The 13,686-nt window shown below is 41.3% G+C and overlaps 1 protein-coding gene across 1 annotated transcript in view; it reads left to right on the plus strand.

The window, feature by feature from the left end:
• The window catches only part of FGD6 (FYVE, RhoGEF and PH domain containing 6), a gene marked incomplete at its 5' end in the record, with an annotated part of 53,618 nt that extends 44,487 nt beyond the window's left edge, over positions 1-9,131 (plus strand). Inside the window, 7 exons of the mRNA XM_026035525.1 lie at positions 2,206-2,308; positions 2,834-2,980; positions 3,812-3,914; positions 4,754-4,881; positions 5,605-5,733; positions 7,530-7,678; positions 8,353-9,131. Of these exons, the coding sequence (XP_025891310.1) occupies positions 2,206-2,308; positions 2,834-2,980; positions 3,812-3,914; positions 4,754-4,881; positions 5,605-5,733; positions 7,530-7,678; positions 8,353-8,389 (796 nt within the window). The remainder of the gene's footprint in view (positions 1-2,205; positions 2,309-2,833; positions 2,981-3,811; positions 3,915-4,753; positions 4,882-5,604; positions 5,734-7,529; positions 7,679-8,352) is intronic.
• Between the last annotated feature and the right edge of the window lie 4,555 nt (positions 9,132-13,686).

The following is a 13,686-nucleotide window of genomic DNA, read 5'->3' on the forward strand; positions in this document are numbered from 1 at the left end:
GGAGCACCTTGAGGAGCACCTTGAGGATTGCCTCAGGGAGCGCCTCCGGAGCACCTTGAGGATTGCCTCAGGGAGCGCTGCAGGGCACGCAGCGCCCTGGGCTCCCAGCACACACATTCACCACAAAGAGCAGCTGCGGTGACTCCACCAACTAAAATCTCAAGCAAAACAAAAGCAAAGGCACTACAATTTTAATGAACAGGACAGCTTTTGGGAGGATGCAACAAGCACCAACCTGTGGCAGGGCTGGGAGGAGAGCGGAAGCAGCACTGCCTTTTCCTGCTGTGGCAGGCAGTTATATGAGCTCTGCTGCTCATGGAGTAGTCTCCGCTGCTCACGTGTGCAGGGCTGTACAGAAACAGCCTACAGGTTACATACAGGTTACATACAGGTAACGGCACGAGCAGCTGCTGTGTGAGCAAGGCTGYACTCTGCGAGCAAGGCAGTGAGATCCTGGGGCCTCGGCAGCTCCCCGGGCGAGCAGCTCCGCGCTCTCGGCACCGTCTGCGGCTGCTCATCCTCCAGCTTTGTAAATGGAATTGTTTGCAATAGTTTAGGAACCTACTTAAATGCAAGGGGATTGTGGAAAAAACAGGAATTGACTGGAGTGGTGAATGTTACGTAGCTAATGCAGATTGTTCTTACTACATAAAGGAGCRAAGGTAAAGGAACGGAACAAGATGTTCCCCTTGGAGTGAGCTGCTGGAACAGACAGCAATGGGATGCTTTGCCCTTGCCCGTATCTTGTTTCCTCTCCTTTTCATTCTGATCCATTCCCTGTGTGCGCGGGATCTTTTTTCCTCCTTTTGCCTTGCCCTTGTTTACCTGCCTGCATCAGTTCTCTCTGATCCCATGCAGTACCCAATTTCATTTGGCTCCAAATTCCTGCTCAAAATGTTTTTCTTAAAGGCTCAAAAATGATCAAAGCCCCCAAATTCATGTAGCATAAAACACCAGGCATCAAAAAATAATTGTGGTTGCGCACCTTAAATGTTGTGGCCCTCACTAGTGTACATTGCTGCTTTCCTTTTTCCTAACTTCCCTCTTTATATAGTTGTCCTGCTTTATTTTGCTTTTAAAGCAATTTACTTACATAGGGAAATAAATGCTGTTGCTCACAAGTTACGGCTGAGATTTCAGACCCYGTTTTTAAGCTGGCATTGCATCTTAAATGCTGGTGTCTTGAATTGTTCAACCGCTTGATGAGCTGGTGAGGACATTGATGCAGAGCTGCCGGGTTAGTTTTAATCTGAATTTGCTTTGTGGGCTGGTTCAGGTCACACGCCGCCCTCGGTGTGGCCGTGTGTCTGCCCGGCAGGCGATATGAACTGGTGGCTGAACGGGCATTACTGCGGGCTGCCGCTGCATGGCAGCATGGGTTTATATAATGTAAAAGTGAGAGTCTGCCCGTGGCCTCGGGAAGGGCTTTGACGCTCTGCTCAGTCCAGAATAGCTGCAGGCTCCCGCTGGAGGGAGCAGGCCTTGTCCTCCTGCCTTCCTGGGTCACACCAYTCGATCCTGATGCTTTCCTTGCGTCGGAATTAGGGATCCCTCAGCTGCTGGGTGAGGAGATGCAGTAAGTTGATCTGGTGAAGAGATCTGGTGAAGAGCCCTTCTTCTTTGGGGGTCAGCTGATCTGATGGAAAAAGTACGTTAACCATTTCATTTGGAAGCTGCAGGATTACTAGACTCGGTAGGAGGAAACAGGAACACAGGGCTGGGGAAGAGCAGAGCCTGGGATTTCACAGGTCTGAATATTGCTCCCGATACAGGAGGAAAGAGGGGGGAAAAAAGAAGTTTTTAAGGAAGTTTCAGAGCCGCTGTTAAAGGAGAGGGCCCTTGACTTTGTTCTGGGAGCATCCTTTGCCCCCGAGTCCCTGTTAATAACCCCAGTGGCCGTGTTACTCAAGCAGCTATTCCAGGAGCTGCTGAGGAGGAGGAGGCAGTGACATGCAAGCCTCGCAGCGGTCACAGGCTGCTGTGGAAGGAGGARAGGAGGGCACGAGCTCTGGTATCGTGCAGACAAACGGGAAAAAGCACTGCTGCAAAATCCGGCTGAGCAGGARCAGGAGGCGGTCTGTAAAGTTTAAATTGTGGAAGAGTAAAGCCAATGTGCAATACAGGCAATGGGATTCTAATCAACACTTGCTGCTTGGTTTTAAATGTTAATGATCAATTTTATTTATTTATTTTTAAAATCAACAGTTCTGCTACGGAAAGAGACGAGTGGTTAGAAGCCATCTCCAGGTCAATTGAAGAATACACAAAAAAGAGAATCACATTTAATCCTAGTAGAAGTCTTGAAGAGGTACACCATACATTACCATTATTTTGTTTCTCTTTTAAATTTAAAGATTCTTAGGAGGTGTTAAGAGAATCAAAAGGCATCTTATGATGAATGATAAAACAGAATAGTAATGATGGGAGTAGATGGTGATAGAACAGAATGGTTATTACTTACATGGAATTACTTATTTCAGAAATTTAAAGTTTTTACTCCACAGAAAAAAAACAACCAACTTTCTCAGTTTTCAGTAATCTTATGAACAGAAAGATGAAATGAGATTTTAATTTATAGTGGCTATTGATAGATATATGCTGGTAAAGCTTGGTAGTCATGCAGCCTTCATGAACCAGTTAAATGCAGCTTTTTCTTCAGGCTTGTSTTTTGATAATGGCCACGGGTGAAACAGTCGATAACCTTTATTTAACACGATGGCTATACATTAGAGAAGGCTTTCCAGCATTGGTAGAGTTAACCCATAACCACTGATAAATATTAATGTATTTTTCATTACTGATTTTGTAACAATATTTCACTATGTTTTCTTAGGCGGATCCAGAGAAACGGGAGGAAAATAGTCCATTAGGATCAAAGGCTCCTATCTGGATTCCTGATACTAGAGCCACTATGTGTATGATCTGTACTAGTGAATTCACCTTGACGTGGAGGAGACATCACTGCAGGGCGTGCGGAAAGGTGAGCAGTTTTGTAATCATCTTTTCCATTAGTCTTTCATTTTTGTGTGACAAATAGGGGTGGAGCCTGGTTGCACTGTACCTGTTTTAAGGGAGCACTGTTGTATGACACAGTAATATGGGTTAAAAGCAGTTAGAGTAAAAAGGGTGTGACGGACTAGTSTTCAGCTTTTAACCTGTTTCATATTTTGTGTTTGGGAATATTGTTTATGGTTGTCTTCTGCTCCTCCAACTATATAATGCAAAGCAGGGATGTTATAGCTGAATTGTTCAAAATATCTTGAGCAAGGATGTTACGGCTGAATTGTTCAAAAAATCTTGATCTCTAATTTTCATAAATGATTCATTTTTTATTTTAGGACCAAACTTATTTAATATTTAACTACTATGAAATACCTGATTACCTAGTAAACCTTTCTATTTCTCAGAATACCAAATTCACTGTAATTGAGACATCTGCCTTGCAGAGAAATTGTCAAGAGAGCAATGACTGCTTTTAGTTATTTCGTGGAAAGCTTCTGAATTCAATAGTTTTCAGAAGCACAGGCTTACTCTACTTTTCATGAATGTTTAACACTAGCTTATTGAGTCGCATAATTCAGTGATTTTTTCTATTTAAATTTTTATCAGTTGCAGAAAATGGTTGGTCAGCTGAGATCTCTCACGGAAAAATGTTGAATGCATAGGGAAAAGCCAAGATCATCTTCAATATAAAATAAAAGCCCATTTGAAGTTCAGTTATGGGCCTATCCGTACTGAAGTGTGCACCTCTGAGATATTTGGTGTTTTAAAGATACCATTCATGTACAGTAATGCTTTTGTTTGTTCACAGATTGTCTGTCAAGCTTGTTCATCAAACAAACATGGCTTAGACTATATGAAAAACCAGCCAGCAAGAGTATGTGATCATTGCTTCAGAGAATTACAGAAACAAGGTAAAGAAAATCTGCCCAACTTGTCAGTCCTATTTCTGTAGCCCTTACTGCCACAGTAAGTGCTTCACCTTTACTGAGTTCTTTTTGCAATGCCCCTTAGAAGTAGAAAAGTGCTATCAAGGAATTGACATGCAGAGATGTCAAAAGGAGGATTAATGAGGCTTAAGACAGCCCTCCTCCTTCCAGGCTGGGCTGGAAAGTAGTGGTGGGTGTTGCTGGAAAAAGAAGCCCTAAAGGAATGAAGTTTTGCAGAAGTCTCTCCAGGGAGATGCAGGAGCTGCCCAGGACAGAGCAGAAGGGCAGGGCGTGCTCTGGAAATGGGAATGAATTCAAAGGGTGCCTTGGCATGAGACTGGAAGAGGAGCCCTACTGCACCCATACTGAGAAAAGCAAAGTGTAGTGAACTGAGGGAGGGACAGAGAGCTGGGGGACAGAGCTGAAGCACACACTGAACCGCGGTAGATGTCTTTAGATATTTTTAATAGTCTTTACGACTTAACTTTTTTACCCTAAGTATAGGCAAAAGTAGTTCAACATCAAGAAAATAGGCTTTGAAATCAAACAAGACCGATCTGTTTAGTTTTAAACTTCTTAGGCTTTTTAGCTTTATCATGAGTTGGAGAGCTTCTGACTCATCATGTAAATTCAACACTGAATTTACTGCTCTTAGGATTATAGGCATTATAGGCAGAGTGGCAAAAAATGAACAGCTTTACATTTGGAGTACTGTAATCCAAATAAAAATATCATCTGCTTTTAAGAAAAAATATCCAGGATCATTGCCTGTATTTAGTCATCTGTGACATGAAAAGCATCTATATTCCTCCCATGCATTTTAGATAACCAGTATACTCCCAAGAGTGGCTCTCCAGTCAACCATAAATCTCCATCCAGTGCCTTGTCTACAGTGTTGCACAGTATCCCATCAGGAAGAAAGCAGAAAAAAATTCCTGCAGCTCTCAAAGAAGTAAGTGCTTTATCAGTCAAAAATAATGCTTTATTGGTATTATATCAACAAGATTAATGATGGAAAAGTAATTGATATTTTAGCGGTCTTCTCTACAATGAAAAGTTAAAATTCATCTGTGATACTGGTTTGGGCTTCAGTTTTACTCTAGGCAGGGTCCTGAACTGTGAAGTATTAGAAAGGCTCTAAGACTAAAAAGTGTTTTAGAGTGTAAGGTGCTAGTAAGTTGGAAATGTGTGAAAATAGCTACTTACCAGAACATAGAAGAACAGAGTCTTCTTTCTTATATGTGTCAGTTTTAGCTTCTTGTGTTTTGGTGCTGAGCAGGTCAACCCTGAAGGTGTAAAAATTATAATTTGAATTCTGTTGTGATGAGAATCTTCCTCCTGCTTCCTTCCCACAGGGAGAAGTTCCTGTGTTAAGTTACTGATCAGAACTGTTCTAATCAGTACTTAAATAAGCAGTATTTTGTCAGTCTGAGTTTGGAGCTACACGTTGGTGTTGTTTCTCCGTATTACCAGAATATGATCTACGTCTGAACAATTTTAACACTGGGTTTTGATATGATACCTTGARCACAGGGAATGTGATGAGGCCTACAATTATTTCAGTTGGCCTGCTATGCTGTTATCTTGTCCTTTAGAAGACTCCCTGTGCAGTCTGTGCAGCCTGCAGAGCCGCGCTGCAGAGCCAGGCTCAGCTGGGGCTGCCCTTTCGTTGCAGGTTTCAGCAAACACRGAAGACTCTACAATGAGCGGCTACTTGCACAGATCTAAGGGCAGCAAGAAACCTTGGAAGCACCTCTGGTTTGTTATAAAAAATAAGGTGCTCTACACATACGCTGCGAGTGAGGTAAGAGCCAACACCCTAGAAGCCAAATAAACATCCAGTGATACAACTGCATTTGTAACAAAATTATTCATGCTTAGGACCTAGAAACAAGCTCTAAAAAGAGATCACCTGACAGTAATTGATCTGATTGCCGTCTGGTGCTCCGAGAAGGCCCAGTGAGCTGGGTAGAGCAGTGCTGTGCTATAGCTCTGCCCTTTCTGATTCCAGACGTAGCTTGAGCAGCCCTGCGCGGCACAGCCTTGCGCAGCTGTAGGTATGTTCCGAGTCCCTCACACACGTGGTGGTGTCACCATTGCAATAGTGACAAAACCGACAGCATCTGGAAGTGTCTCAGTTTGCAGTTCCATAAGGTAATTTGTATGCTTGGGAAATGAGCAAACTAAATCTCTTGACTTTTACGCAAGCTGTCTCTTTCAGTCCRGAGTTAACATTTAGTAAAAGCTGCTGCAGTAGAAACTAAGAAGTGCATCTAATGGCTATTTTTTTTTCTTCTTTAGTTTGTTTAGTGCAATTTTGGTATGTGGTAATATTTATTCTCTAACTGGTATATAAAGCTCTGCACATGCTGGGGATATTGTGGTTTTTTTCCCATATCTATAACATTTTGCAACATGTTTTGGATGTTTTCTAGAGCTGCAAGATTTGGCTTAGATTCTTTGTATTACATACTATAGCTTAAAGCTTTCAAGAGAAAAATACCAAATATGCAAAGCATCTATTTAGAAGCATTGCTATCCCTCATTTTCTTTGGAAATGGTAGGGCCAAACCTATCCCAACCTTCTGTGTAAACAATAGCAAGAGAATACTCTGGTAGTGGCATAAAGACACAGAATGATAAAACAGATTGCTAAGCCTGCTTTGCCTGTCTTTCATAGTCAAGAAATTCTGCATTGAAAGGAGGCTCTTGTTTTGATCTAGAGGCCACTGCCCAAGTCTTCACCTGATGTGCCAGCACTTCTGTGCATTCCTGGTTCGTGTTCTCTATCCACAAGCATTGCAGGATCTGGTCTAGCTGCACAACAGTATTATGGAGGTTGCCCTGGATGTAAATACTTTTCCAGAAAGAACAGGAGCTTTATAAACTAAAAGATAAGAATATCATAAAGGGGAGTCATTGGGATGAATGTTGAAGGAAAAATGATTTTTTTAGCTTGATTTTGAATATAAACGAAGTTAAAAGAGTGTTAAGAAGGGGAAATATCATTCGTATTTACCCTGTTGTTACTCGTTCCTAGCCAAGCACTTTTGAATAGTCAAAAACTCTGTTTTATCAGCCCATAGACCTCGTCCATAGCTCTGTAGTCCGCCCCGCAGCTCCCTGCGCTGATGAGCCCAGGAACACATTTCACACCACCACGAGCCCGACCACAAATACCAGCTGCACGGTGCCCAGAGTGCTACCTGAGCACGCCTTATAAATGCACTTAGTCTCTCCCCTGCAGCACTTTTCAGACTTGAAAACTCCTTAATGCTGCTGGAGACAGCACGGGGCAAGCTGGGGCTAAGTYTGCAGGCAGTGCTGCTGGATGCTTTGAGACACAGCAAGGGCTTACGGGGCAGGAGGAGGAGAGGAGGCTGGTGTTGGCAGCGAGGGAGAGCAGAGCTGAGGCCTGTAAGCTTGGTTATTTCCCCTTCACTCTTCCATGCATGGAGGCTATAAAAATGGCATTTTGTGCATGACCRTGTGTGACAACTTGTTTGACCGGCTGTAATGGTATGGTGCATGAGCAAGGAACTGCTCTGTGTGTCTGATGAGCTCTGGTTTTGTCTTGTTTTCTTTTTCCCACTAAAATAGGACGTGGCAGCATTAGAGAGCCAGCCTTTACTGGGATTCACAGTCAGTGAAGTGAAAGATGAAAACTCAGAGTCTAGAGTATTCCAATTACTGCACAAAAACACTTTATTTTACATATTCAAGGCAGATGATCCTCATTCGGCTCAAAAGTAAGAAACTTTTTGAATTCATTCCTGTTCCCTTGTTTTGTTTTCCTAGGGAAAGGGTTTCAAAAGTCATGAATATTAATAGTCAAGGATTAAGTATGTGTATGAAAGGTGCATATTATATATRTACCTGTATGATATGTAAATCTTTGCTATGAAAATAAAATGAGCTGTTTAAACAGAAGATGCTGGTTTCTTTAGGACTTCTGAGATAATGGCCAGAAAGAGTTAAATTGGGTAAAACCTTCTCTTTTTTTGCTTTAAATAAAGAAGCAGACTTTGCTTTGCAGAAGAATGAAAGCAATAAAATGGGAAAGTATAAGATAGTATCTTTTTTGATGATTAACCYTTCTTTCATCTCCTTCCCTGTTTTGTTCAAATGAAAATTGAATGTTAGCCTAGTAGAAAAGCATAAAGCATGTTGTGACAGTTAACATTTTACAATGATTTTTTTTTTCCTCACTCAGTTCTTGGAAGATTTGCACTTAACATCATATCAGGGTTTGCTTAATTTTCAATCTGAACTTTATTTCAGTGGGAGCTTTATTCCCTTTACTTGCAACTTCTTGAAAAGCTCCACGCATTTTATTTCAGGAGGGGGGAAATACAAGAAAAAATACTGTCATTTACCATAACATTTATCAGCAACTTTCTAATAACTGTTAATTTTCTGATAGGTGGATAGAAGCTTTCCAAGAAGGCACCATATTATAATGGARTCAGCTGCGTGTCTGCAAATCTAAATCAAAATGTCTGAAGATGATGGAAAACACACAGAGTGCAGCACCATTGTTCAAAGAAATGGAATCCTGCCATATCAGCCTACACAAAATTGTATATTTGTCAGAATTAGGAATTGTTGCTTTTTTTTAGTGCAAGGTAATATTTTTTAAAGAATTGTGTGTATTTCTGTGTTGATACAAAATGTGTTATTTATTAAATTCCAATGTTTACTTTAATGGTCATAATTATTTGTAAGGTCTGCATTGAAGCCCCAAATGCCCATGTCTTCAGAATGGAAAGTAGTTGGTCAAAATATTCTTGGATTTTTTTATTTTAGGAAAAAAGGACAAACTTTATTGCAATTATATATTACTTCATATTTCTTAGTTTCTTGAATTGCTGATACTTGCTTTGCAGTTTAGCAAGAACAGATCAGATCAGGAATTTTCAAGGAGATTTTTCGACCTTTGTTGGTTGGGTAAATTCCTTTGTGGGAAGCTGTAGTGCTGCTGCTCTTCTTCAATGGCAGCTCAAGCCCTGTACAGCATCCTAGTACAACAAGTGTGTGTCACAGAAGGTCTTGTAAAATACAGTCCAATTTTTTAAGAAGAGGAAAGGGAAAATTATTTTAAAACAGACTTTGCAATTACTGAACTAATGCACTAGAGTTTTACAATATTACAGGAACCAAAGAGACTAAATTTATTATCTTTTAAAAAAAGATCAGGATATATATTTTCTTTTATGTTTCCAGTAGTAAATTAAAATAGAGTCAAAATGATTTTTCCACGTACAGAGAACGATTACATATCTCAGAATCCCTCACGAGTTCTGTACATAGTATGAAATAAGGCATAAAATACTGCTCAAAAGCATTAAATAAGTATATGCCATTCCCCAAAATCTTAAAATATTGTATGCATGAGTATTATGATTAAACTGGAATTGCCATAGCAAGACACCACAGCTTTTTTTTAGTGTAGATGGCATTGAAAATGCATACCATTTTTTGAATCTTTTGTTTACACTGTGGTTTGTTCTTTTGGACACTTTAAAACACTTTTTTTAACTATAGGAAACTGTCAGTATACCTCATTAGGAAATTACTTACTGATGATTCTGGTGCATTCTATTTAAATTTTGGAAAACTGTTAACACTGTAATAGCATAAATGGAACTAGAACTATGAAAAGCACATGAAAGGAAGTCATTTTTATGTCTAATGTGATGAGTATGTAGCCAGCCAGTTAACTTTGCTGTATGTTACATTTTTCAGTGATCCTCTGGATCAAGTTAGTTTTGGTGACAGGATTAAGAGCAATTCATTTTTAAACTGCTGTTTTAAATGCATGTTGACAGCTATTTTATGGCCTCACAAAGTAAAACTGGGAGAGAATTTGAGTTAGAGATTTCCTCTGAGTTATTCCCAAGTAGAGATTTCYTCTGACTTATCCCCAATTACCTGTGTGGATGGAAGTTCCCAAATGGACAAAAAGCTGGGAGCATCAGTTTTTGCCGATACGATCTGACTGATGTCCTGGTTTGGGAGAGCATTTGCACCTGTTTACATGGAATGATCTGGGGGTGACTATCCCTGCAACGTGGGGGACGTGCACAACTGTTGAGGAGCGGAGGATTTAGCCACGTTTGCTCACGGTGACTGTGAGCTCTGTGGACGTGCCCAAGGCTGCCCTACTGCAGGTCGTTACCCGAGGCAGCTTCCCAATGTGTAGACGACCCTAGAAAATAGCAGAAGGGATTAATTAGCCACGGGCATCAAGGAAAGGCCAAGAAGGAAAATGCAACCCAGAACACGTGCTGTACTCTCAAAGCAGTACCTCGAGCTCAGGTTCAGGACATGAACATGAGCTGCTCTGAGGACAGCAGCCTTCCTGAGCTCCTCTGCAGGTAGCAGGGAGGCAGGAACCTAGTGCTTCAAGGAACTGTATTGACTTCCAGCATTTCAGAAGTCATGAGGACCTATCTGAACCAGGGATTTAAGGCTCTTGATCTGGCATCACTAGAGATTTGACCACACAGTAGTTGCAGACCAGTGGGACTCAGATCAAAGCCTTCATTCACACTTTTTAAATACAAATGTGATCAATATTCTTTTGTTACATATATAAATGGTTTGTGTAACTTTTCAGAAACAGCTGCTGACTGAAGCCAAGTAAGCTACTAGCATGTCTCTTCAGGTGATTCCTGACATGCTTTTATTGCRTCCAAAATAAAGCTGATACTAATAGAGCATAGATGTAACATGGTTCTTTCAGTTGATTTTATCAAAGGGAAGAACTTCTTAATATTTTTGTATGAACTGCACACCAGCTGAGATGGAGAGTCTCTGAGCCTGCAAATAAAACATACATTCATGGCTAGAGGCAAGCTAATTGTTTTAAATTTATGGTTTGATATTGATTTATGCACTGCAAAATTGAAACACAGCAATAAAAATCTAAACACAGAGCAAAGTGCCCAAATTTTGCTTCAGGTATGGCATAAAACTACCTCTAAATGGTTTGGCACAGGATAGGAAAATAAAGTGTTCTGTAGAAGCCAGAGAACTTCCAGAAGCAGTTAGCAACCAAAAATCATTCTGTGAAACAAATACATTTGAATACAGCCTTAGAAACATTTAAGCAGACATGTTGCAGTCAAATGCTGTATAAAGTAGGTGAAATTTTGTCTGTATACACACATTTGAATATTTATTTTCTGCTTTCCCTAGTACTAGTGGTTTCTATCATATGAAAAAAAATTCCAAGACCCACAACATAGGTATTTCCAATAATGTTTTCAAATGCCTGCTTTTCAAACTATTGCCCAATTTCTCCCTCCTGCCCTTCTATTCATTGCCAACGAAGGTCAAGTATTCACTTCTACATTTGATTCGTTACAGCAGTAGATCTATTAAACAAGACCTATAGTTTTTAAACACCTGGTTACCTCTTATAAAGATCTATGGTTAATAGTAATTTTAAGTTGGTGAGTAGAGTATTTGACAAACATTTATATTGAAGATTAGTTCTCGCATCCTTAATCTTGGTAAATGAAATAGTTTAGGATGCTGAATTGTCTTTGAGGAATCACTGACTTAAAACTYTTTATTTTTCCCATTGTACTTGAGATAAATGAAGGGAGGAAGAAGTATGGAACATATTTTCCTACAATTTTTTTGTGTATGGAGAGTGGACTACCAAATTATTTATATTACACCACAAGGTAAAGAGTTGTTTGGAGAGACACATTCGGTGCATTTGTTTGCCCTAGTTCCTGWCCAGTGAATTTACCACCCAAATATACTTTTATTTGGAGCAGTTCCAAACTGTAWTGTCTAAATGAAAGAATAGAACCTTTATTTTGTAAATTAAAAGTGCCATTTTTTTTTGTAAATATTCTTGTGGATATGTATCATTTTTGTAAAAATAAATTCACATTAATTGAATGTCTTGTGGGTTTTTTTTTAATGTATATTTTCAGGTCATTTATTTATTATGTAATTCACCTACTTGTAGATTTCCAAATGGCAGAGTATGTTGTTGTTATGTTGCGTATCTGCTTTAATTTAAAGTCTATACGAGGTTTGGTCATTGCAAACACAAGAAAATGTGAAAAAGTACCTATCTGCACGGGCTGGCGTATTGCTGCTGAGTTTGCTGACCACCTGAAACGAGTTTTAGGTTGTCTTGCTTATGTCAATTAAGACACTGCATGCTCTTCCTGCCAAGAAGTGACATCTTTGCCGTGAAACTGTTTCCCTCTTCCTGCCTTGATGCCTTTCCCATAGCTGCTGCTTGCTGTCCCGTTCTCCCCGTTTCCCTCTTCGCCGGGGGTTAACACTGGTGCCCACAATGCCAAGTGCAGCAGCCCGAGTTACTCCGGAGCTGTCCTGCAGGACACCAAGGAGTGGGAATGCGTCTCCTGGAGGTGCAGCATCCCTTCTCACCTAGGCTGGGAATGAGGCAGGCTCCCTTGCCGACGGTCAATCCAAATTAAAAACTATGAATGCAGTGTTCCTGAGTGTTTAGCAGTGTAGGCTGGACAGGGCCAGGGCTCTGGGAACAATGAAAGGGCTGCCAGCTCAGTCTCCCGGTCAAAGCTGTTGGGAAAGCATTTTGTCCCAGATTTTTGTTGGGATACACTATCTGATTATCCAATTCCTAGTGGTTATCCTAGCCCATACTCAAGCTAAATGAACTCTTTAGGACATGGATGCTTTAGCATACATGGCAGAGAGAGCAGCCTTCGAAATAACCATTCCAAAGATTCAGGGAAGTTATTTATGGCTAGGTAGAATGCAGGATGTTACATCGATAAATGTTTTTACTAAATTCCTTTCTATTGTGCCAAAGTGTGCCTGTATCACAGCTTCTGTTGCTGTAAGTAGAGCCTATATGGAAGAGATTTTCCTGTCAGCTTGGCTACGCTACGCTGCCTCCTTCACCAACAGATGTTTGAAAGCACTTTTCCTTGGTAACTTTGCAGTAATAACATAAAGGATTTTGCTTTCATGAATATTTTTGGTAGGGATGTATCTCTGTCTCATAATCCCGCCTGGCACCGCTGCATGGATTCTGCCTTTGTCACACAGACGGGATGTGAAGCGGGTAGCTTACAAAATGTAAACACTTCCTTGGCTACAGTGCCATTTCTGCTCTGTGGGGAATATCGAAGTGCTGACGTGAAGTGAACTTGGTGCAATTCCTTGGTATTTGTTAAATTAAAGTGCAATAAGCTTCACGCGGGAAGCCGACACACGGCTCAGGCTGCTTTTGGAAGGGGCGGGTACAGTAAATTGGAAATGCTGTAACATGCCACACTTCAGGAAATAGCTAGGAAGTTAACTACTCAAAGGTAATTTTTCCCTGTTGCATTTAGCTTTAGAGCATGTATTTGATCAAAAAGCCTAATATGAAGTTTGCCCAGGCTGACTGGGCTGGTCATCTTCAACAGCCCAGAGGCAACTCCAGCAGTAAGAGCTGGTGCGACAAGGATGGGAATGATTTTGGAAACACCAACAGGCAGACAGTTTGTATTCCGCAGCGTGGTTCATTTCTCCGCTTCCCAGAGGTTAGTGCTGCCCTCATCTGATTCAGCAGGAATCACAGAACGCAGTCTGAACGATTTCTAAAAACCGGGTAACCGCGCGCGTGGCCACGGTGGCCTCTGTGCTTCGCACAGCCCCCCGGCGCCGGGGCTCCCCCCGGGGCTCTCCCCACGGGCGAGCGCGGCCCGCCGGGCAGGGCAGCTCCCCCCAGGCCCTTCCCCGCTCCCCCAGGGCGGTT

Source organism: Nothoprocta perdicaria, unplaced genomic scaffold, assembly GCF_003342845.1.
Source record: "Nothoprocta perdicaria isolate Ctin4 unplaced genomic scaffold, notPer1 scaffold_160, whole genome shotgun sequence".
NCBI classification, from domain to species: Eukaryota; Metazoa; Chordata; class Aves; order Tinamiformes; family Tinamidae; genus Nothoprocta; species Nothoprocta perdicaria.